Raw genomic sequence first — 27,060 nt, 5'->3', positions numbered from 1 at the left:
AAACAAAAATTTTCTACGCACACGCAATAACTATCATGGTGATGTTCATCTACGAGAGGAGATTTCCGATCTACGTACCCTTGTAGATCGTACAACAGAAGCGTTAAGAAACGCGGTTGATGTAGTGAAATGTCCTCACGTCCCTCGATCCGCCCCGCGAACCGTCCCACGAACCGTCCCGCGATCCGTCCCACGATCCGTCCCGCGATCCGTCCCACGAACCATCTCGCGATCCGTTGCACGAACCGTCTTGCGATCCATCTCACGATCCGTTCCGATCTAGAGCCGAACAGACGGCACCTCCGCGTTCAGCACACGTGCAGCTCGACGATGATCTCGGCCTTCTCGATCCAGCAAGAGATATGAAGAGGTAGATGAGTTCTCCGGCAGCGTGACGGCGCTCCGGAGGTTGGTGATGATCTATCTCAGCAGGGCTCCGCCCGAGCTCCGCAGAAATACGATCTAGAGAAAAAACCGTGGAGGTGTGTGGTCGGGCTGCCGTGGAAAAGTTGTGTCTCAAAAACCCTCAATAACTCTAGTATATATAGGAGGGTGGGAGGGGAGGAGGCAGCCTCAAACCCTCAAAGTTTGGCCGAAATTGGAGGTGGAGGAGTCCTACTCCAATCCTACTTGGAGGAGGATTCCACCTTCCCAGAAAATCTTTCCACCTTGTGTTTTTCCTTCTCAAACCTTATGGGCCTTAGTGGTAACTTATTCCAGCCCCATAGGGGCTGGTTTATCTCTTCACATAGCCCATGACACCCCTTGGGGCGTGACACCCCTCCCAATGGTCCCCGGCAACCCTCCCGACACTCCCGTTACACTACCGATGAGCACAAAACTTTTCCGGTGACCAAAACAAGACTTCCTATATATCAATCTTTACCTCCGGACCATTTCGGAGCTCCTCAAGACGTCATGGATCTCATCCGGAACTCAGAACAACTTTCGGTTACCAACACCTATAACTCAACTATACCGAAACGTCACCGAACCTTAAGTGTGCAGACCCTGCGGGTTCGAAAACTATGCAGACATGACCCGAGACACTCCTCGGTCAATATCCTACAGTGGGACCTGAATGCCCATATTGGATCCTACATATTCTCCGAAGATCTTATCGGTTGAACCTCAGTGTGAAGGATTCATATAATCCCGTATGTCATTCCCTTTGTCCTTCGGTATGTTACTTGCCCGAGATTCGATCGTCGGTATCCGCATACCTATTTCAATCTCGTTTACCGGAAAGTCTCTTTTCTCGTTCCGTAATACAAGATCCCGTGACTTACACTTAGTCACATTTCTTGCAAGGCTTGTATGTCATGTTGTATTACCGAGTGGGCCCCGAGATACCTCTCCATCACACGGAGTGACAAATCTCAGTCTTGATCCATACTAACTCAACGGACACCTTCGGAGATACCTGTAGAGCATCTTTATAGTCACCCAGTTACGTTATGACGTTTGATACACACAAGGTATTCCTCCGGTGCCAGTGAGTTATATGATCTCATGGTCATAGGAACAAATACTTGACACGCAGAAAATTATAGCAATAAAACGACACGATCAATATGCTACGTTCATAGTTTGGGTCTTGTCCATCACATGATTATCCTAATGATGTGATCCCATTATCAAGTAACAACACTTGCCTATGGTTAGGAAACCTTGAGCATCTTTGATCAACGAGCTAGTCAACTAAAGGCTTACTAGGGACAGTGGTTTGTCTATGTATCCACACATGTATTTGAGTTTCCAATCAATACAATTATAGCATGGATAATAAACGATTATCACTAACAAAGAAATATAATAATTACTAATTTATCATTGCCTCTAGGGAATATTCCCAACATGTCGTTCGCCCTGTTTTAGATTTGGGTCGGCGTGCGTCTAACGCGCCAACCCATTTCATGTTCGCACATAATTTTTGAAAAAGGATCGTGGCCATAGAACATGCCAGCGGTCAGGTCTCATGCCGACACCATGCCAGCACTGGCATACAATCACCACACAGTTCATGCTGCCGCACTCACCAGTGGCTGGCACAAATGCCAACACACAAAAAGGGGTGGGGCTTGAGTTCGACCACGCCATCGCGGCCCTGTGGTCATGCCAGCACACCTGAGGGCATACTAAAAAGGCTCACGGCCATAGATCACTCCTCGTCGAACTTGAGCATGTTGGTGTGCATCTTCTCGAACCACAGCCTCTTTCTTGGCGACACGGTATTGAGATCCACCTTCATGATCTCCACCTCGATCATCATACTCTCGCGAGAGCCACTTCTTTCGCCTTGGTCTTGGCATTGGCAGCCTCGATCTCTAGCATCTAGGCTTGTTTCCCCGCCTCCATCTCAAGCATCCTGGCTTGCTTCTCCGCGTCCATCTCAAGCCTCCTCCTTTGGATCTCCATGAAGGCGTTCATTTGCTCTTGTTTGTTACGTTGGAGCTCCTCCTCCCTTGAGTCCTTCTTGCTCATCATGCCCTCCACGCTTGCGATCAAGGAGTTCGACGCCGCATCCCGCTTGTCCTCCTTGGAGTTGCTCTTCCCCGCGGCCATGCGTTTTCGCCTTCCCCAACCTCCTCCATGGCTTGCTACCCCCCACGCGACTTGAGGGTGGCATATTGCGCATTGAACTTCTCCTCGTCTTTGATGACCCTAAAGCAATGGGAGAGGTTGAAGCACTTGTCATTGCATTGGACCTTGAATGCCTCTAAAGCTTGAAATGCCTACAAATATATTTCATGCAAGCATCTTGGCAAATGGTATGCAAATGAACACACAAAAGAGGGCGGCTTGCTAGCATACCATGTCTTGCATGCCGATGCAGCTCATAGGGCGGGCCTTGACGCTCTCAAGAGTGGCACAAAACTTGTTGCACCCTTCTTGGATCACCCTCCACCGCTTTAAAATGGACACCCACCCGCGCGTGCTTACGACTTGGTACGGTGGAAACTTCCTACGCTACAGAAACTCACGGTGGACATGAATCCAAAACGTTGAATTATTTTGTTCGGCGCCGGCGACCGACATTTTGTCGAACAGGTTGCATGCGCCCGGCAGCACGTCGGCTGGCATCTGCCCCGCACGTTTCCTCGCGCCTACGGATCATGAGCCACCGGCCACCGGTGTGGCGTTGAGGTTGATGGGCACGGGCACGGGCGTGGAAGGCGCCACCACGATCACCTCCGGCGAGCACTCACCGGAGAGGCGGGAGGCCTGCAGGTAGATGTAGAAGTCGGGCATTGGGGTGCAAGCCAGCTGTGACGCCCTCGATGTAATCGTACGCTAATCATACACGCAAATGCATACGATCAAACTCAAGGACTCACGGGAAGATATCACAACACAACTCTAGACACAAATAAAACATACGAGCTTCATATTACAAGCCAGGGGCCTCGAGGGCTAGAATACAGAAGCTCGATAAACACACAAGTCAGCGGAAGCAACAATATCTGAGTACATACATTAAAATCGGGGTGGCTTAGAGAAGGCTAGCACAAAATATACAACGATCGAACGAGGCGAGGCCTCTTGCCTGGGAGCCTCCTAACTACTCCTGGTCTTCAGCGGCCTCCACGTAGAAGCAGGCTCCGTCGGGGCAGCAGTCATCGGCAGGATACTCCATCTCCTGGGCTCCATCATCTGGTCGCATCAACGGATCAAGGGGAAAAGGGGGGAGCAAAGCAACAGCGAGTACTCATCCAAAGTACTCGCAAGACTGACGTCAGAACTATGCTAAGTATGCAGCAGTATCAAAGAAGGGGTTTATACATGGACTGACTGCACCAATGCAAGAATAGAGAGAGAAGGCCTAGTCCTATCGAAGACTAGTATCTTCAGGGGTCTTGCCATAATAGACGAGAGTAGAACAAGTAACACAATTAAGAATCATATTGTTACAACAATATTAATATGAGGTCACACCCAGAGATTCTCCCTCGACTCCCTGCGAGGAAGCAATCCCGGAGCAACTTAATCCAGTTAAGTAACAATTGTAGTTGTATAAGATCGGGGCACAACTCCAAGTCATCCTATAACCTGAAACGGCTATCCGAATAGTTCATTTCTTCTCTGCAGGGGTGCACAACATATTCCCCGTCACGCTCGATAACAATATGGCCGGACACACTTTTCTAGGTCATGCCCGACCTCGAAATATCGACACGTCGTAGCCCCACCTAAGCTCAACCAAGAGGCTAGACCGCCAGCCTAACTCCTAAGCACAAAGGGGTTGTGGCCCACTTGCCCTCTGCGCTCCTGCATGATGCGTGGGCGGACGATGTCAGTCCTAGCACCCCTTAATACAAGTGTGATGCATCTCGGGACCACTCGAGCGCGCACCGCTCCATTGCTGACGTTTGAGAAGCTTCGACTGATACCACGACGTCGAGTACCCATATTTCTTCCCACGCACACGGTTAGTGCGTAATAAGGCCTTTCGACCAACCCAGATCAAATACCCAAATCCATTATCATTTTAATTAAGTCATCGAGACATCCACGCGGGAATCCACCCGGCTAACATCTATTCATCAATTATCCCAGTAACATGGTCAAGTAAGTGTGTGGTTGTAACATCAGGGGGAATCCAAGGTATCACCATCGTTGGATTTCGAACGATGTAACCATCAAGGTGGACCTAGAGGAATCACCCTCGAGGATCTGACACCTTAGGTGTTGCACGACAGTGACATCGTCGGGAGTGGCGAAGGAGGAATCACCCTCGATAACCATGATTGACTAGCTGTACTACAGAGATATCATCGTGAGTACTTCGCGAGGTGTCACCATCGGTACCCTATAGTGTTGTGTCGGATCTGGCTCGTCGATTAGGGATCGAGACTCAACAATAAAGTGGGGCAACTGGACTAAGGGGTCAGAGGGGATGACTGCTCCACCTATACTAAGCAGTTTAAAGGTGCAGTACTGAAAGTAGAAGTTCATCAAAATTAGGCTATGCATCAGATATAGGAACTAACTACAACAGTAGCAAAATTCTAATGCAAGCATGAGGGAGAAAGCAATGAGCGATATAGGAATGATCAAGGGGGTTTGCTTGCCTTGTTGCTCTGCGACAAAGGACTGGTCGTTGGGAAGGTAGATGTACCCGGCAACAACGTCAGTCTCGGGGTCTACCGGTAAGAAGAGGGGGGAAGAAACAATAAATAACAGCAACAGGTGCAACACTAAGCATGACATGTCAAAGCAGGGTTAGACATGAGCTAATGCAGTAACATCCGTCATAGATGGATCGGGAAAATATCAGATAATATTTCCTGGGTCTCTCGCTACTACCGGTTAGACGAAAAATGGTGGAAAAGTTCTATACTAGGAACGCGTGACACACGAGCAGATAGCGTATCCTGGTTCGTCTCGTTCTGCTGATCAACTTTCATGTTGAAAATATTTTCATGTGAGCTACGATTTATTTTATATTAATTTTTGAAGTTTTATTAATATTTAAGAATTAAAAACAGATTTAATTAATTCAATTAAATAATATTATGACATCAGCATGATGTCATGCTGACATTAGTGGTCAACAGGTTTGATTGGTCAAACTGACCGATGTGTCCCATTCGTCATAGGCACATTTATTAATTAAGATTTTATTAATACTAATCAGGTTATTTAATGGGGGGACCCATGTGCCATACCCTGTTAGGATAATTTAATTATCTAATTAACATATTTACTTAATTATTCTAATTACTCATAATCATATTAATAATACCTATTACCTAATTAATTAATTCACTAATTAATTAAAAATATAAATAATTATTGATTTACTATTTATTATCATTATTATTATTTATTTAAAACATATATATATTATATATATATATATCCTGTTTTTTTGTTTATAGTAGTTTAGAGGGGGGGGTTCCTAGCCCCCTCTGTCATTCCCACAAAAGGGGGTTTGTGGGGAGGTTAATCCCCCACTAACCAGAATGGTTGGGGTCTACAGGGGGCGAGGGCCAGAGGTGCCAGGGGGCTCACAGGGCGCCAGGGGCCCACGGGGCGACGGGACTCGACGGAATCGAGTCCGTGGCGGTGGCCGGAGCTCAGGCGAGCTCGGGGCGAGCCAGAGGGGGAAAGGCAACGCGGCGGCCGAAATGGTACAAGGCCGGCGAGGAAGGGGAGGAAGAAGGGGAGGGAGGTGTTGGGGAACGTTGCATGGGAAACAAAAAAATTCCTACGCACACGAAGACCTCTCATGGTGATGTTCATCTACGAGAGGGAGATCGGATCCACATACCCTTGTAGATCGCTAAGCGGGAAGCATTAAGAAACGCGGTTGATGTAGTGGTACAACTTCCTGATTCAAATCACCGTCCTCCCATGATCCGTCCCACGATCCGTCCCGATCTAGCACCGAACGGACGGCACCTCCGTGTTCAGCACACGTACAGCTCGATGACGATCTCCACCTTCTTGATCCAGCAAGAGAGACGGGGAAGTAGATGAGTTCTCCGGCAGCATGACAGCGTGCCGGTGATGGTGATGATCTATTCCTGCAATGTTCCGCCCGAGCTCCGCAGAAATCCGATCTTAAAGGAAGAACTACGAGGTATAGGTTTGACTTGCACGTGTCAATGTTCTGTCTCAAAAACCCTAAAACATTTAGTATATATAGGAGGAGGGGAGGGCTAGCCTTGGGGCTCAGGGGATCCCCAAGGGCTCCTGCCGAGAAAGGAGAGGAGGACTCCAACTCCAATTCGGTTTGGGGAAGGAGGAGTCCTCCTCTTCGTTCCCACCTCCCTCTTCTTTTTTTCTTTCCTCTTTGGTTTTTCTTCCTAGCCGACATAGCACTCTTGGGCTGGCCTCACCAGCCCACTAAGGGCTAGAACGCCATCCCTGGGCCACCAGGCTCACTCCCGGGTGGGTGGGCCCCTCCCGGTGAAAACCTGAAACCCATTCGTCACTCCCAGTACACTGCCGGTAATGCCCGAAATCTTTCCGGTGACCAAATGAAACCATTCTATATATCAATCTTCGTTTCCGGACCATTCTGGAAACACTCGTGACGTCCGTGATCTCATCCGGGACTCCGAACAACCTTCGTTCACCAACACCTATAACTCAACTATACCGAAACGTCACCGAACCTTAAGTGTGCAGACCCTGCGGGTTCGAGAACTACGCAGACATGACCTGAGACATTCCCCGGCCAATATCCAATAGCGGGACCTGGATGTCCATATTGGATCCTACATATTCTACGAAGATCTTATCGGTTGAACCTTTGTGCCAAGGATTCATATAATCCCGTAAAACATTCTCTTTGTCCTTCGGTATGTTAATTGCCCGAGATTTGATCATCGGTATCCCTATACCTATTTCAATCTCGTTACCGGCAAGTCTCTTTACTTGTTCGGTAATACAAGATCCCGTGACTAACACTTGACTCACATTGCTTGCAAGGCTTATATGTGATGTTGTATTACCGAGTGGGCCCCAAGATACCTCTCTGTCACACGGAGTGATAAATCCCAGTCTTGATTCATCCTAACTCAACGGACACCTTCGGAGATACCTGTAGAGCACCTTTATAGTCACCCAGTAACGTTGTGACGTTTGATACACACAAGGTATTCCTCCTGTGTCAGTGAGTTACATGATCTTGTGGTCATAGGAATGAATACTTGACACACAGAAAATAATAGCAACAAAATGACACGATCACATGCTATGTTCATAATTTGGGTCTTGTCCATCACATCATTCTCCTAATGATGTGACCGAGTCATCAAGTGACAACACTTGCATATGGTCAGAAAACCTTAACCATCCTTGATCAACTGGCTAGTCAACTAGAGGCTTACTAGGGACATTGTTTTGTCTATATATCCACACATGTATCTATGCTTTCATTCAATACAATTATAGCATGGATAATAAACTATTATCTTGAAACAGGAAATATAATAATAACTATTTTATCATTGCCTCTAGGGCATATTTCCAACAGTCTCCCACTTGCACTAGAGTCAATAATCTAGTCTCACATCGCTATGAGATTTTCATTGTAATGAATTTAACACCCATACAGTTCTGGTGTTGATCATGCTTCGCTCGTGGAAGAGGTTTAGTCAGCGGATCTGCAACATTCAGATCTGTGTGCACTTTGCAAATATTTACGTCCTCTCCTTCGACGTAGTCGCGGATGAGGTTGAAGCATCGTTTGATGTGTCTGGTCTTCTTGTGAAACTTTGGTTCCTTTGCTAAAGCAATGGCACCAGTGTTGTCACAGAACAGAGTTATTGGATTTAGTATGCTCGGCACAACTTCAAGATCCGTCATGAACTGCTTCATCCAGACACCCTCCTTAGCTGCCTCCGAGGCAGCCATGTACTCCGCTTTACATGTAGAATATGCAACGACGCTTTGCTTGGAATTGCACGAGCTTACCGCACCCCCATTAAGAATAAATTCGTATCTGGTCTAAGACTTAGAGTCATCCGGATCAGTGTCAAAGCTTGCATCAACGTAACCCTTTACGACGAGCTCTTTGTCACCTCCATAAACGAGAAACATTTCCTTAGTCCTTTTCAGGTACTTCAAAATATTCTTGACCGCCGTCCAATGATCCACTCCTGGATTATTTGAAACCTGCCTGCCATACTTATGGCCAGGCTGTCGTCCGGTCTTGTGCACAGCATTGCATACATGATAGACCCTATGGCTGAAGCATAGGGGATGGTACTCATCTTTTCTCTATCTTCCGTAGTTACTGGACACTGAGTCTTGCTCAACTTTATACCTTGTAACACTGGCAAGAACCCCTTCTTGGACTGTTCCATTTTGAACTTATTCAAAACTTTATCAAGGTATATGCCTTGTGAAAGTCATATGCCTTGATCTATCCGTATAGATCTTAATGCCTAATATGTAAGCAGCTTCTCCTAGGTCTTTCATTGAAAAACATTTGTTCTTCTTTTACGTTCTCTAAAAACTCCACATTGTTTCCAATCAGCAATATGTCATCCAAATATAATATTAGAAACGCTAGAGAGCTCTCACTCACTTTCTTGTAAATACAAGATTCTCCAACAACTTTTATAAACCCAAATGCTTTGATCACCTCATCATAGCACTTATTCCAACTCCGAGATGCTTGCACCAGTACATAAATGGATCGCTGGAGCTTGCATACTTTGTTAGCATTCTTTGGATCGACAAAACCTTCGGGTTGCATCATATACAACTCTTCCTTAAGAAAACCGTTAAGGAACGCCGTTTTGACATCCATCTGCCAGATTTCATAACTGACTTAAGCATCGCTAGCGGTGAGAATGTCTCATCGTAGTCAACTCCTTGAACTTGTGAAAAACCCTTTGGCAGAGGAGAGGGCTCCGACCGCTGGAGAGGGTGGGAGGAACCCAGGTGCGCGGCGGAGATGGCTTGGGGCCGAAAGAAAGCGTCGCCGATGGGGGAGGCGGGAGCAGTCACGTGGCATCAGCAACAGTTGTGGGTGGTGGCGCGGCGGTGCGCGCGGGTAGCTGCAAAGCACCGGCAGCGGGCACGCAGCCATGCGTGGCCAGGGGCATGGAGGGACAGGCCAAAAATGAGGTGGCTCGGCCGCAGGGCCGCGGGGTGAGGCGTGGACCCGAGGGGCGGCGGCTCCGACGTCGTGAAGTGGGCGGGGAGGAGTTGAACGGGGCCTGGCACCAAGGGGCGGCGGCTCCGGCGCTCGTGAAGTGGGCGGCGAGGAGTGGAACGGGGCGACCGCGTGGTGCGCACTGGGCCTGCTGGATGCAACGGGAGGGAGGCCAGATGGCCTAGAAAACAGAGGAGCGACGATGGATTTTCCTCCTGGGCTGGATTTTCTACTAGTTAATGAATTCTATATGATGTATGGTTTGTTTGTTTTGGTTTCAGATTTTTCTAATGACGGTCATTATGAGATCCTGGGAAACCAAAGAAAGAATGTCAAATCCAAAGATCTTGTGAAGCAACGACATCAAGCATGACTGTGGGCACACGTTTATGGCCAACAAAAATACCTTTGTGTGCAGTAGGGGAATTTTTCCACTTCCAATGCATGCGGTCAATGCTTTCGAGCATACTCACAAACCCCCTTTACTCTCCAATTGCAAGTAATCTAGCGGTATCTTCAGCTACGATTGCAGTCATCATGAGCTCCTTATCTTCGGAGGAGAAAACTTTGCAAAATTGTCGAGCCAAGCTTCGACGATGATTCATTCCGATGCGGTGAGACGACAGAGAGATGACAAAAGAGAAGAAGGGGAGGCAGAATCAGGATTATGAAAGATATGAGGGATGATCATGTATTTATAGAGCTAAGTAGCCGTTGGAAAACTAGCCGTTTGAAAACTAGCCGTTGGAAATTAGTCGTTGGTAGTTATGAAATATTCTTAAAATATAGAATAAGAGAGATGTTTAGGAAAACTGCTGGAGTTGAGGAATTTTTAAAGGACAATCTTTCTAAGGGAGTTCCCTATTTTGAGATATAGGAAAGAAATTTTAGGGAACTGCTGGACTTGCCCTTATATGATATCTGACGTATGTTAGTTACGATTTCCGATATTTAACGGACCGTTTTACTCCAAGTTTTGCCTATTGCGTGTGGAAAAAAGTTCCGTCGAGTCTACTTTGTCTGTTTCTTAGGAATGAAAGCTACGTTGCGCCTAACTAATTGCTGCACCACAGAGCTTAATTTGTCGTTTTTACTCTGCCTGGCTAGCTTATAAGAAGCTGCTCCAGCTTGTGATGATAAACTAAGCTGGTTCAGAAGAACCATTTCCGGCAGAGCTCCACACAGGGCTGGGCTAGACAATAATTTTCCATGGCAGATCTCGTCATGCTAGACATGCTTCCGCGGACATGGTTTCTGTTCCTCTTTCCCCTCTTCCTCTTCCTCGTCCTCTTGTTTGTGCATTATTATTGGTTCACTGTGAATAGGAAGACAGGAAAAAGGCAGCAGCAAGAAAGCCACCTCCTGCCTTCTCCACCTTCTCCACCGGCATTGCCCATCATCGGGCACCTACACCTCGTCGGCTCCCTCCCGCACATCTCCCTCCGCCGCCTCGCAAAGAAGCATGGTCCTGACATGATGCTGCTCCATCTTGGCGCCGTGCCGACACTCATCGTATCGTCGCCACGTGCCGCAAAGGCGGTGCTGCGCACACACGACCATGTCTTTGCTTCACGGCCCCGCTCCATTGTCTCCGAAATCATCATGTATGGCTCGTCCGACATTGCCTTAGCGCCATACGGCAAGCACTGGTGGCAGGCAAGGAGGCTCGTCGCCACCCACATGTTGAATGTTAAAAAGGTGCAGTCTTTCCGGAGCGCCGTCGCAGAGGAGGTAATTTTAATGATTCTGCAGTTTTCACATTGTGTTTCATTAAAAATATTTTAATATCTCTGCCGGTACAACGAAAAGTACAACTGTCAATGTTAGTGCAAATTTGTTTTGTACTCTTTCTCCCTTTTGCAAATTATTTGAAGTTCTGGCTTTATCTAAGTATAATTTATTTATAGTTCACTGTCTGTACGGAAATGTGCTAATATCTAGACCATAGTATAAAATGTACTTATGATTAATCTAATTTGGTTTAGTGGATACTGACATCTTTCCACGGATTTTGTTAAATTGCACATTTGACCTAAGACAAATCTTGAATTTCAAATAATTTGGAACATAGAGACGATGTTGCATACATAATGACTTGGAAAGTTTATGACTGAATTAAGTTTACCCAAATGCTTAGGAATGCGAGGTTCAAATTGATTTCACCCGAGTTGTGAGTGGATATATTGACAGCACGGTTGCAAGGATAGGCGGCATGAGGTGGTGGACATGTTTGTGAAAGAGGTGATGGTTCGATGGGTAGAGGTTTGAGGGGTTTGGGTTAATCTACTATCTAAGCGGTTGACGCACTCATGAATGAGTTATATAGAGGTATTCGTTATTTTCTCTTTGCGACGAAAAATGACCCTGACATAATTGCGGGAAGGTGATATGATCCTTGTCATTGTTGTTAGCTACAGTACATGTGTATGTAATATTATGCATTCATAAGAGTGAGTGTATACACATGCATGTGAGTGTCTATATGTTTATACCATGTTTCTCAACAACAACAAAATGATGACCATGAAGAATTTCAAGCCACCATCAGTACTAGTGGACCACAACCGGGGAATCAAGGCGTGCATGTCCTTAGTACCCGCACGAATTTATAGTTTATCACAGACCATTCCAAGGTGGAAATTCAAGCGGTGCCGGTATGGAACGGTACTGCATCCACCACCCATTTATTCCTATAGATTCCTGGAGCCTTTTCCTGTATAAAGAGTAGATCAGCTTCTCAAATGAATAATAGCAATACATGCATAGGAGGGGCCTAGAATGACCCGGCTTTTGTCAGACTTTTTCAGGTCTGTAGGAAAATGTCCTAATATCTAGAGCATATGGTATAGCAATGTAGTTTACGATTAATCTAATTTGGTGTTGGTACGATGGATGGGAATTTGAGGGGGTTTGGAATCCTATGTACCTAAAAGATTCACCCTCACTAACTTATTTATCTGAACATGCAAGCATATCACATCATCATACAATTATTAATGGAATAAGACTCACCTCAACATGCAACCATGCATGAAAAAAGACCAACCACTGCATGCAACCATGCATGAGAAACTATTTTTCATTCTAGTATTCTACTTATATTCAATAAATATTTTATAACTAGGTTGTATACATTTTTATTCTGGTTCATATGTTACTAATCCAATTTTTTGTATTCCACATAGTCATATGTCATCGAAATATATTGCAATTGATTCCTAGAGCAACTCGTGAGGTATCATCTAGTTATCTTGTATTAAATAAGCCCATGGCGCACTAACGGAAGAGTTATAGAAGCATGTGTTATCATCCCGTAAAAAAATCCTTATCTCTCTCTTTGCTATGAAATAAAATGTTGTTTGCCGGAAGCTGACATGATCCTTATCATTGTCTTTAGTCGTCAGTCATAGTATATGTTTGCGCATTTATAGAAGTGAGTGGGTGTACATGTATGTGAGCATCTATGTTTCTAGTACTACCTAAGACTCATGGAAGAGTTATAGATGTATTCTTTGTCTCTTTCTTTGTGATAAAAAAAACTGACATAATTGCCGGAAGCTGATATGATCCTGGTCATTCTCTATAGTCGTTACTCATAGTATAGTGATGTACTCCCTCTGTTTTAAAATAACTGTCTCAACTTTGTACTAGTTTTAGTATAAAATGATACTAAACTTAAAACACTTATTTTGAAACGGAGGGAGTACATGTGTATGAGCGTCTATGTTTGTGCCATATTTCTTAACAACAAAGAAGACAACCATAAAAGAATTTGAAGCCACTGTATCAGTACTAGTCGACCCCAACCGAGGGATCACCCGCACGAATGTATAGTTTACCACAGCCAATTCTAAACTAGAAATTCTAGCGGTGTCCGATATTTAGGTACTGCATCCACTACTCATCTATTCCAAGTAATTCCTGCAGCCTTTTCCTGTATAAAGTGTCAATCAGCCACTCAAATGAATACATAGCAATACACGCATTGCAGAGGCCTACAATGACCCAGCTTTTATTAGACTTCTGTCAGGTAAGAGAGTGTGAGAGGAGAGAATGATGTATGACCGCAGGACCTCTCTCCAACTAAATATTTGCATTTATTTTCCACTTGACATTCTGAATGACTCATAACTTTTGAACCAAATTTTCATTCAGGGAGACAAGACCTTTAAAAGAAGACGATCTTGGAAACATTTTTGACTAGTTTGAATTTATTTTTTTGACAATATTTAAATTTTAGTTATATTTGAAAATGAAACTATTTATTTCACTGAATTTGAGATCTAATATTTGTAAACCTGCTTATTTCACTTATTTAAAAAACATATTTCACTCATTTAGAAAAATGTTACTCTTCTCAAAAATGGATTTCAATAAATCAACAAATATATTCCCTCCATCCGGAAAACAAATTTCATTCATTTCAGTAAAATGATATCATTAAATTCAAGAAATATGTTTCATTCACTTGTCATAAGTGAAGTAAGTGGATTTCACACATTTCAAAAATTATTTCACTCATTCACAAAATACACTCATTTGAAAAATATTTCATTCCTTAAAAAACTGATTTCGGTCGTTGGTCTTGTTTTAAGGAGTTCCACGCACTGAAACACACTAAATGAAAACGTGGTTTTCACTCACTTAAACAGAAAAAACACTTATTTCAAAAGACTATAGTTTCAAACAGGTGAAAAACATATTTCACTCGTTTAATAAATTGATTTCACTCGTTGGTCTTGTTCACACATTTAAAAAATATATAACTAAAATAATTGGATTTCACTCACTGAACAGATATTCAATAATTATGTAACTGAAACGAATGAAATAAGCAATATCACATAACACCCACTGAAATAAGCAGCTTAAATATATCATTTTTTCTTATATTTAACAAATATCTAATTCAGTAACAGAAGTACCCGGCATGACAAATAATCAATTTCATATACTTGTTTTTTTGCTAAAAATACGAATATATACTGAAATAGAATGGGTGAAATAAGTGGACTGAAACATTTGAATTGAAAAGTATCTGCAACGTATATCGGATTCATCTTGTTCTAAAGGTCCTGACGACATAAATTTGAATATATAAAAAGTTTCAAAAAGTAAATTATGATTTAAACTGCATGAATGATGTATCGCAAGGATGAACTAAAGGATGGATTTATTGTTTGGGGGATGAGAGAGTGGATCTCACATACTCCTGCCATGCATGCATGCGAAGGAGACATGGGTGTGTGGAGGGCCCGTGTGTTTCAACTGTATACTACAAGCAAGCAACACCAAACGCGATACATGCATGTACTTTGAGGTGGGGACAGGGGCAACGTGAATCTAGATGCAACTGTACAGTGACAAATGTGCCGCTACGTACTATCGCTGGTAGAAATGTCTCTGCGCAGACGACTCCCCCATCCAGTCATCCAGAGTTTAAAATACAAAATGAGTGAATGAGCCGGTCTGTCGACAAGCTCACTGGTACATTTCTTGGACAATGGCGAGAGGAAAGTTATACTCCCTCCGTTTCAAAAAATTTGTCTTAACTTTGTCTAAAAATGTATGTATCTAAATATTAAAATTTGACTAGATACATTCATATCTAAACAAATTTAAGATAAGAATTTTGAAACGGATGGAGTATATATTTAGGATGAGGGTCTGGCGAGATATAATCTACTCACTCCGTCCACTCAAAAATGACTCGATTTTATACTAATTTTAATATAAAGTAGAGTCACTTTTAAGTCACTTATTTTGAGACGGAGGGAGCACAAAAGAGAGGTGGAGGGCCTGGAAGATGGCCTTCTTGGTAAGATAGTTAACTAATTAATAGACAACATCCACTAATTAAAATATTATACATTTCTAAGAAAATTGGAAGCCAGATATTTGGATAATAAGGATTTTACCATCAGAAACGTCCTTTTTATTCAATTGTTTTCTATTGTTGACCCTTGTTGTAATCTTGTTATCACAAATTTATCAATATATTGTCATAAGTCATAACGATTTGAACTATACCTGGCCACGAACGAAATAAATAAAATTGACTGCCATTTTTTCCTCCCCTGACAATTGTTAGCTACTCTCATAGTTTAAGATGCATGTCCTTGTAGGTGAAAATGGTGATGGCCAAGATTAACGAGGCCGCCACTTTAGGGGGTGTGGTGGACATGAGCGAGCTGCTAAATTCATTCACATATGACATGGCATGCCGCATTGTGTTGGGAGAGTCCTTCCTGAAAGAAGGACGGAGCAAGCTGTTCCGGGACCTCACCGACGATACCTCACGACTGCTAGGAGGGTTTAACATGGAGGACTACTTCCCGGCGTTGGCTAGGGTTGGTGTTCTTAAGAGGGTTGTTTGTGCAAAGGCTGAGACGTTGAGGCATAGATGGGCCTATCTCCTCGACAATGTGATTGACGAACGTGTCAGCAAGAACAAGTCAGCATTTGATCACAAGGGTGGTGATTTCATAGATATTCTGTTGTCTGTTCAGCATGAGTATGGTCTCACAAGAGATCACATGAAAGCCCTCCTAACAGTAAGTACAAATAATACTTTCCAAATTCCAAATTATATATGTTGATATACATATATATACCTCTTGTGGTAACCTAATTAATTTATATCCATAGGATGTATTTTTCGCTTCAACCGACACATTATCTAACACCCTCGAATTCGCCTTGGCCGAGCTGATGAGGAGGCCACGCCTGATGGTAAAGCTACATGATGAGGTGAGGAGAACCGTGCCGCGGGGACAGGAAACTATCAGCGAAACTGATATCAACACGATGATGTACCTAAGAGCAGTCATAAAGGAGTCACTCCGGATGTATCCTGTTGCACCATTGCTTGCTCCACACCTTGCCATGGCTGATTGCAATATCGATGGCTACATGGTTCCTACTGGGACACATGTCTTCGTCAATGTATGGGCCATTGGTAGGGACTCCAGCTCCTGGGAAGACGCGGAAGAGTTCATACCTGAAAGATTTATGCATGAAGGCAGTGACTTTGGCGTCAACTTCAAGGGGAATGATTTCGAGTTCTTGCCATTCGGGGCGGGACGAAGGATGTGCCCTGGTATGCACCTTGGAATCGCCAATATCGAGCTTATGTTGGCAAACCTCATGTACCATTTTGATTGGGAATTGCCGCTAGGGGTTGAGAGAAAAGATATTGATATGGAAGTGGTATTCGGGCTAACCGTTCGCAGAAAGGAGCGACTATTGTTAATTCCAAAACCATGTCTTTAGCCACAAGAATAAAACATAATCTAAATATTGTATGTTACTGGTATATTGTTTCCAATAAATAAAGAGAAATTCCTACTTGTTATAAATATATTCTGAAAGTTATTGGCGGTAGCAGATCTTAAGCCCCAAAAGAGCCTAAGAACCCTAGACCATGTGTTTAATTATATGAGCTTGATAAGCAATGTCATCTATGAGCACTAGCTTGTCGTCAGCATATTGCAATACAGAAAAATAGCCATGGCTCATGGGAATGTATGCGGCGACAACATTCAAAGGCTATAAGATTAGTTAGGAAATATTTTTTGCAGCACATCTGCTACTAGAATGAATAATAGATGTGGGAAAATACTGTCGTTGCATCATTGACCTGGCCGAAAAGAGATTAATTCTCCTGACATGTTGTTAAGGACTTGGGATTGACCTAAAGGACAGTCCGTACTCATCTAGTCTGATTAGTTTGGAAATACCTATTGCTACAAGATTTCTGCCGGATGCAAACTGATCGCAACTTCGTTAGTATGATTCCTTGTGGTGTCAATTGCAGAATCCATGATCTTGTTCTTGTGTCCTCTGCTCTAAAGAGGGAGATAATGCCAATCATCTTCTTCTAGTTGCCCTTTCTCGCGTGAGATATGGTATACAACGCGCTTACCTTCATGCTGCACAAATTCACTTCAAGATGATAGGAAGTTCTATCGTAGTCGTGACCTATATGCTCAGCAACAATGTTTAGGCTTACAACCGTAAATAGCTAAATTTTCACTCATCTGCTCCACCTTGCGTGTTATATGGCTAGAAAGAAATAGTCACGTCTTCGGCAAGAAAGTAATGATGGCATCGCTTGTCATTCAGAGAATGAGAATGGAATTCGAACTGTGAAGTTGGCTAGAGTTAGTGGATGAGTGCATCGTTCATAATCTACACCTAAATTGTGGATGATGTTCTGGACCAATATATAAGGATGCTTGCCTCACACACCACTAAGAAATTGAAATTATGACACATACATCTGTGCTCCTCCTTTGTCGTCCACCTGGCCTCACGTGCGCATCGATTTTTGGGATCGAGCCAAGACGGGTTAGGACCTATGCCACGTGTATGATGCCGTACTTTGTCATGCAGGAAAGAAGCCAAAACATTTGTTGCACTAGTGGCAAGAGAAAATGAACCGATTGTGGAATGTTCCCATTCGTCTCATCTTTAGTGTTTTAGTTTCATTTCATGGAGCCCCATTAGCAATCGTTCCTCTTCAATAGACAGCGTCCATTTGTCTAGTATGCACTTGCCTCCCAGGTCCAAAACTTTGTGAATCCTAGGACTTTCCCACTCCGTCCCATAGTGTGCACCGTGAAGTGGAGGAGCAGGCCTATGAAATAATGGCCTTTATGATCCTTTACAGGGAGAGGCAATAGGATTTTGGGGAGAGCTCTTGCACGACTGTTGGTTCCTTCCCTGCTGTGGTTGGGGTCAATACCTCATGTGCGACACCTTTGAGGTAAATTGGATAAAGTGCAACGTAGTTGGCGCAAATAACTCTTGTGTGACATCTTTGCAGCCAACTATAGCTCCAACGCGACATGGCCTGTTTAACCATGAAATGCAAAATACAAGGGGTTAGCGGTTTGAGTTATGACACGTGAGACCCATCACTTATCCACATCAATGTGGGACCCACCACTTACTCACTTGTGTGACCCACATCTTATCAACGTAAGCATGCCCGTGCTCATCAGCGTGGCCCGATCCGAGCCAACCACAAGCCCGAGCCAGCCCACCCCCCATTGCTTTCCCTTCCCCTTTCTTTTCCCCCACCTTGTTCTTCCTCTTCTCCGGCAACGAAGCGCGGCGCAGGCGAGTGCCCTGCCGGCGAGTGATGTCTAGCTCGACTTCGGCCTCCCGCCAATCATGGCCGCAGTACGGTCCAGTGCCGTTGACAAGATGCCCCGTTTGCCTACGAGTGCAGCCTCTGAAGTGTTTGACTTGTATGAAGGAAGAAAGTGGCAACCGTGGGCGTGAGTTCGTGAAATACTTGAGCACGCCACAGCCGGGGCAGGATAGATCTGTGTACTTCACCAATCGTATGGTCTAATTTCTCCCGATTTTTTTCTTTTTCCATCGAATTTGGGCGGTGGATCTGATCTATGGTTCATGTGCCACAGACCCCCGTTTTCCAGGTTCTGAAGAAATGTGGACATTTAGAATGGCTAGATGAGTACATTGAGAGGCTGAAATTGCAGGCATCAACCCAAGAGCTTGGGGGCACCTTGGTGTGGAACACGGACCCCATTTGTTGCGCAGAGCCGATCCGATGATGGATAGTGCTGAATTTAAGGGGTCACCCGAACTGAAGTGCGAAATGAAGAAAATGGGCAAGCAACTAAAGCAGCTGATCGATTTGAAGTAGCAAGTAAATATGATGGCTGGAGCATTTCATTGTTGTGTCATTGCTATGGGTTCATCAATCACTAGAAATTGTTAGAGTTTTAGTTAGTGTGTGAAGATAGTTTCAGGGGTCCCTATTTTCAGTTATTGTGTCTAGCTAGTAGTTTCAATTAGTCAGGGACCATTTGTTAGCTGAATTTCAATTTGTGTGAAGCAAAGCCTGAAATCTGATAATGATATTCGGACCCAATGATATGCTCGACTGAACTTGAATTTGTGTGAAGCAAAGCCTGGATTATTTGCTCCACCTGATGAATAAAATGCAACAATTGATGAATAAAATGTAGCAAGTCATAAAATGCAGTAATTCTGCAAGTTAACAGAGTGCAGATGCAAAGTTCATGGTCAAACAAAAAAACTTTATTGGGCCGTTGGCTGATGAGGACTCTGAGAAAAGGCAGGCCCAAATAGAAAAATCAGGTCCAAACAAGCCCAACCGCTTAGTGCATCCATGTTGCTTTGACAAAAAAATTGTGCACTTAATTTTGTGATGGATCTCTTTTTTGATACACTACTGTAAATCGATAAAACATTATGTGATACATTAAATAATCGAATCATTTTTAAGGAGGATAGATAGACCCATTCTTTTTTTTGTGGGAGATAAATCCATTCATGCATGGCTGCCTGAACACATGTATGTATTGTAAAAAAAATCCGCTTTACATATTTTTTGCTTGTCCTCTATTGTTTTGTGATTATTTTTATGCATGTCTATGGTCCCATGAAACCCAAATTAGTTGCATGCTTAGATGAGTTAAATTAGTTGCATGTCCATGGTTGCGGATCCAGAAAAAAATATTCGGATGCACACTTGTGTGTCCATAGTTAGTACCATTACAACTTATATAGATAGATCAACACAAGCACGACATAGATAGTACGTACCATTACAACGTAACCCTACAACTTATATAGATAGATCCATAGTACCATAAGTAGCAAGAACTTAATAATAGAAAGACACATAACATACCTATAGTACGCTTACAACTTAAATAACATAGATAGATAGAAAAGATAGATATATGTGGGTAGATCGTCTGCCTCCTCCTCGCTCCTCCTCCACCTCGCTCCTCCTTTGGGCGCCCTTCACCGCTCCTCTGGGGTGTTGTCGCTGGGGTACGGTAGAGTGTGCATGCGCTCCGCGGTGGGGAAGATGTTGTTATAGTCCGTGAAGATGTTCTGGTTGGTGAAAGCGATGAACTCGCAGCCACACCAGAACATGCGGCCAAGGAGGTAAAACACGTCGATGTTGTTGGTGAAGTAGGAAAGGATAGCAACCATAACCCCGTTGTGGATGACCTCCTCAACTCGGTACATCCTTGGAGATCCCCGGGGGAGGTGGCCAAAGCCGAGCGCAAGGAAGGTGTTGCTGAACTCCCTTGCGCCCCTCCATCTTGACATCGCCCACACCCGAAGGTTCATCTCCACGTACACCTCGGTGGGGTAGAGCCTCTCCGGCATGGTGGGGGGAAAGCAGAAGGTTGGCCTGATGGACTGCATGGCTGCGGCGGCCTGGTTTTGGGGTTGTTTGTGGTGAGAAGAAGAAGGACAGTGAGATGGGAGAGGATGGGAGATGTATGAGGGTGTGAGACGAGGAGGAAGATGATAGGTGGCTTAAATAGCCATAGTGCAGCGTGTTTTTTGACTGGTTTCACCCGTTTCACCACGTGGAAGTAATGAGCGGCGACGTTGGGTGACATCGGGAGGGGTGTGTGTACACGCATGGGAAACCCAACGCTTCATCAATAGCCAGGCTGCGACGTTTCAACGCTGCACGGGCCTCTGTCGTCGGTCGGGGGTTCATGCTTGTTCGGTCTTCTGTGCGCATTCATTGTAGGCTGCTCGCTCGCATGCATGGCAATGTAGCGTGCTCGCTAGGGCCTGGATAAAGGGAGGCATGGCAACGTTCGGTCCAAAGGTCCAATAGGTGGGCTTCTTTATCATAGCCCAACAACACGCATGCATGGCAGCAGCCCACCCTCGAGCGCAAAACAAACCAAGGGCAAAAAATAGCCAACCAATCACAGCGCCGAACTAGCGTCGCGAGGATCGCTAACGTGACACTACTGCAGGTCAGAAATGGTTGATCCACATCCAGCCAATCGTTGATCCACATCCAATGGTCAGAAATGGTTGGGGGACTTATCCAGCGTTCTCAAATACGACCAATCAGAGCGCCTCACTCGTATCGCTGACGTTGCCCTAGCACATGATCCACACCGTCCATTCCCAGAGATCCAACGGTCCAGAAGTATGCGGGTTTTGGCTAGGGTTTGAGGGGTTTTGAAGAGGTTATGAGGGGTTTTGAAGGGGTTATGAGGGCTAGGGTTGACCATAACTAATTTAAAAAAATCGTAAAATATGAAACTTGCACCCATCATCGGTTTATGTTACTAGGTTGCTGGAAAAAATAAGAAACCTGGTCTACGGGTATATTCACGAAAAACCCTTCACAAAACCAAGCTATCACGAATGAGGTTGTGTGGGATTGAGGGCTAGGGTTGACCATAAATAATTTTAAAAAGATCAGAAAAATACGAAACTCTCACGCATCATCGTCTTATGTTACTAGGTTGCTGGGAAAAATAAGAAACCTGGTCTACGGGTATATTCATGAAAACCCTTCACAAAACCTACCTATCACGAACGATGTTGCGTGGGATTCGGATTAGGGTTTAGGATTAAGCTTGTCATAGTTTATCCAAACGATCCAATATTTGACAAGGACCCTATATTTACACACATGATGTCAAGTTTAGATTTTTGGCTCATTTTGAAAAGGTTGAAAAAAAATGCTTGCAAATGGGGTGTTTATCCTAGCTTTGGAGCTCATTTGGAGCATAATTTTCATGACTAGTGTTTCACTCAACAAAAAGTCATCGAATTGATCACCTAACATGCATATCATTTGAGAAAGCATTGTAACATCAATACCCAAACTAAACAACTTCAAATTTGAATTTTGGCTCAAATTTGTAATTTTGCCAGAATTTGAATAGAGTTACACAAATACCCATCAAAGTCGAAATAGCATTACACAAATCCAAGAAAGTTTTTTAGACAAATCCAGGCAAGTTTTTTAATTCACACAAGAACAATATTTCACTTCTACTTCTTCTGACCAATCAATTTCTTCTTCTATTTCTTGTCACTTGTTGATCCTACGACGGGTACGACACCCAGTTCACTCAATCTCTTGGTTTTCTTCACTCGGCCATCTAGGACAACTTTAGTTGGCACCACAACATCTAAATGAGGCTTAGTTTGCACAACATCAACTACAACAGCTTCAATTTGTAACACAGCTTCCAATGTAGGTTCAGTTTGCACATCAACCGCATCAACTTCAGTTCTAATTTGCACCACATTCTGCTCAGTTTGCTCATTTTGCCACACATCCAAATCTTGCTCATTGTGCACTTCATCCGAATGTTGCTCATTTTGCACCCCCAACATCATCAAAGTTTGGCTAATTTTTCACCACAACATCATCCAAGTTTGTCTCATTTTGCAACACAACATCACCCAAGTTTGGCTCATCTTGCACACTACTACCAATACTTCTCTTTTTTCTACACCATTGGTTCTTGCCTTTTTGATTGCCCAGCAATCTTCAACAACAAGGGGTTGACCTCCACGCTTCCTCCTTTAAAACAAAGATTGTAATTTGGCTAGTAATTAGAAACAACATCCAAATAAAAAAACACAAACATAAACATACTTTGGCCTTTTAGGAGTGTAACAACATTTTGAAGATCCTTTCCGTTGCCCAAGTTACTCGCACAGCTTGCATCTATTTTTGTTACCTTTTTGGGACCTTTTTGGCTTTGCATCATTCTTTCCCTTCCCCATTTTTCTACTCCCACCTTTCTCAAACCATGCCTTGAATCTACTCTCTTTAGGCCTGCCAACCTTTCTTTTTGTTAGGGGAGGACAAATGGAAAATTCAGTTTCCACTTCAGGCCACTGAGGCTGATCTGTAAGTGTTGGAATTGGAGTTGCATATGCAGTCCTGAATCTTGCCACTGAGTAATATCCATGCAAATATGGGTGCATGTTTATCTTGGGTTGAGAGGTCAAGAAAAGTATGGCATGGTCACATGGTTTCCCGGTGTGTTGCCACTCGAGGCAAGTGCAATCATGCAACTCAATGTTAACAGCATGCCTCCTTCCAGTCTTGGCATCTCTAACTTCAACACCCCATAATGAAGGATTTTCAACACACAAATTTGTAAGATTTCTGCTCCTGTTCATCACTTGTTGTACAATGGCAGGAAGCTTATCCCCTTGCAGACAATCACCAATCCTTCTTGACAATTCCCACATGCGCATGATCATGATCCTGATTTGGTCAACCATGTCATGCAGAGACAAGTTCTTTAACTGTTGTATCTTCTTGTTAAAACTTTATGCCAAGTTATTATTGATATTATCATACTTGATGGCAGTGTTAAATCCTGAATTGTACCACAATAAAGAATGATATGTGTTCAGCCATGAACCAAACTCACTGCATGCTGCTTTCATCTTATCAAGATGATATGAATGTGTCTATTTGGTGTAAGATCTTGCTGCTGGCCACATTCTCCCAAATTCTTGTCCTATGAATTTTTTGATCATATTCATCCACATATGGCCGAAGCACTCCCTTTGCTCACAATGAGGAAAAGCATTCTTCACTACATTTTCTAGCCCTTTACACGCATCTGTATGTACTGTCAAAGGCGGCATTGACCCTATGCATCTTTTCAACTTCATCATGAACGATGTCCATGAAAACTTTGCCTCTGATTGAAACAAACCAGTAGAAATAGGGAACATGCAGTTGTGTCCATCTAAAGCATTGCATGCTGCCAATTGACCATTCCATTTGCGTGTCAAAAAAGATGAGTCTATGCTCAAATATGGACGGCACCCTGCTTTGAAGCCATCTATGCAAGGCTTTAAAGTCATAAAGAACTTGGAGAAACGAACTCTACCATCCTCTATTACCTCGGTATCTATCTCCACAACGTTGCGAGGTGACCTCTTCTCCACCTCTGATTTGAAGTTATAAATCATCCTACAAGTATTTTCCCAATCACGATATAATTCTTTCATTGCCCTCTATTCCGCTTTCCACACTATGGTATACTTCACCTAAATGGGGTACTCCTTTTCCAAATCCACTGTAAGTTTCTTTGCTGTAGTATTTGGTTTCTTGGCTAAAGTTAGAGTGGTCTTTTCGGCAATCCAAAGTTGTGATGTTATGGCTGATACTCTCTGCGAACTTGTAATACAAGTATGTGGATTTGGGATTTGATTAACCCTGATGGTACTTCCATCAGGTTGAATTCTAGAAGATATGTACCACTTGCAAGGCGTGACACTTCCATCAAAACCGATGCACCTTGCATAAAATTTCTTTCTATCAGACCACATAGTCTTGGCATCAAACTCATGTTTGACTGCATAAGTCTTGAAACACATCCTAAACTCCTTTATGCTTGGGAATAACTTGCCTACTTCAACAACATGATTTTATTTGTCATACGCACTTACAAACTCATCATTATGTGCATCATCTACATCATGTGCAACATCTTTCATGAGCTGTCCATCCACATCTTCACAAGCATCTAAGTTGGCATCATTAGGCAAACTCGATTCACCCCTATCTTCCTCATCTTGATCATCCACTGGATCTACTGGAATGCCAAAAAAATTGGCCATCTCAGTGTCAGCCATTGGTGCAATGACCAAATCAGTAGTGTCTTCTAATTGTACTAAATCCCAATCAACAAAAACAACCCTTGCAGCACCATCACAACCCTCTTCTGCATCTTGATCAACTCCGTGTATTACTGTCACTTCACCCGTACACATGGGCGTTATCTGTCTTTCTGAAGCCCAATCATCATCTATCATTTGCGAAGCCAACTTTGAGGGCACATACCCAACCTTAGAATCTGATTTCAGATCAACGAGCTTTGCATGAAAGCTAGTCTGTTTGCTTGCCCAGCCGTCTTGTCGATCGATTTCATCAACCATCTCTTCACCATTCTCAATTCTCACATACTCATCCTTCCAATTATCAAACCGTAACAATGATACCTCTTGCTCTGGACCCCAAAAAATGCTTTCCCTAATTTTCTCCACTGCATTCCTCACGGTCCTATTTTCCATGCTCTGTATTTCCTGTGGATCAATCTTCTCAAATTCAACCTCCCGTTTCACAATTGTATCTCTCTTTATGTCTCGCATGCTACCATCAACTAGCTTTGCTTTAGATGGTAAGCATTCAACACTGAATTCGAAGGTCCGAGCAACATTGCCCCCGTTTATGAATTGCGGGCACTGTGAAGCAGCGAAAGCACAAGAGGCACACATCACAGGGTTGAAGAGGTTGGACAGGGTGATTACTTGGTCGACGTTGTCTCTCGTGGCTCCATCTCGTTCAGCCCAACGCCGCCCCGCCTCCCAGCCGCTGCTCCCTAGTCCCACCCACCTCCATAAAATGGATCTCGTGGAAGACAGGGGCAAACAGAGGCTCACTTGGTCAGATCTAACTCAAGACGGAGGGGATGGTGCCGAATAGACACCAAATGTGCAGCCGTGGCAGTGAACGAAAGCTCCGCCGCCGTCGACGACGACGACGACGAGAACGAAGAAGAGAGCAGTAGCCAGAAGCGTGGAGAAGCCACGGCTGTGAACGAAAGCTCCGCCGCTGCCGCTGCCGACGACGACGAGAACGAAGAAGAGAGCAGCAGCAAGAAGCAGGGAGAAGGACGCGTTCAGTCAGGCAGGGAATGATGCACTGCCAAGTGGGACCCACCACCAAACACACTGATTAGTTTGACCCCCTGTTTTTACCTTAACCGCAGTCCCGTTGACAACTGGGCCCGTGTTTTAACCACCCAGACGTATTGGGGCTATTATTGCCATGTAAGACGACGCACACGAGCTATTTCTGACAAGTACGTCGCATTCCTTTCAATTCACATGAACACATGAGCTATAGACCCCTGTGGTTGTGCATGATTTTCCCGGAACGCTGACTACTTCCTGACGACAACTTCTTGGGTGACATGGGCGACCTGACATACTGAACTGCTACGAACGCATTTGCTTTCCTCAGCCTCGTATGTGTTCTTATCCCTTGGTTCATTTCTGCATTTATGGTACTAGGATTTGATCTGGACATGCTACTTTTATTATATTTACTACTCCCTCCGTTTCAAAATAACTGTTTCAACTTTGTACTAGAACTAGTACAAAGTTATACTAAGCTTAAGATACTTATTTTGGGACGGAGGGAGTACTTGTTTACATATCCAGCATGTGTAGTCCCATCGTTCGTCTGGCCGAGTGCGTTGCGTCCGTCGTAGCTGTTGCCGATGTGAATTCAGCCTTTGCCTTCCACAAATTATAGCTCATTCAGCACTTGAAATAAATATAAAGACAGAAAACTATAAAGATCATAGCCTAGGGGACAGTAATGGCAAACGTGAATAATCTTGAAGCAGCAAGAAATCAAAAAACTGGACTATCGGGCCAAACTAGGGATAAGTCCATGAAGCACCTATCCAGCACAAGTGGCGCGACAACCTCCTAGTGTAGGCAGTACGGCGGATCTATGCAGAAAATCAATAGAGATATAGCCTGTTGAAAACGTGGTGTTTAGCAAATAATTGGAATTTTGGTCCAGAGAGGTCCAAACGAACGAGTTTAGCTCACTACTAGGA

At 44.0% G+C, this 27,060-nt stretch overlaps 1 protein-coding gene across 1 annotated transcript; it reads left to right on the top strand.

The window, feature by feature from the left end:
- The first annotated feature begins 10,776 nt into the window (after positions 1-10,776).
- On the top strand, positions 10,777-16,888 carry LOC123419825 (indole-2-monooxygenase-like). The gene is made up of 3 exons (XM_045107222.1): positions 10,777-11,347; positions 15,742-16,170; positions 16,265-16,888. The coding sequence occupies exons 1-3, from the start codon at positions 10,826-10,828 to the stop codon at positions 16,886-16,888; spliced, it is 1,575 nt and encodes a 524-aa protein (XP_044963157.1). The 5' UTR covers positions 10,777-10,825.
- Positions 16,889-27,060: the final 10,172 nt, after the last annotated feature.

Source organism: Hordeum vulgare, unplaced genomic scaffold, assembly GCF_904849725.1.
Source record: "Hordeum vulgare subsp. vulgare unplaced genomic scaffold, MorexV3_pseudomolecules_assembly, whole genome shotgun sequence".
Classification (NCBI taxonomy): Eukaryota; Viridiplantae; Streptophyta; class Magnoliopsida; order Poales; family Poaceae; genus Hordeum; species Hordeum vulgare.
The sequence above is the reverse complement of the archived record's forward strand: the minus strand, read 5'-3'. Positions and strand labels throughout refer to the sequence as shown.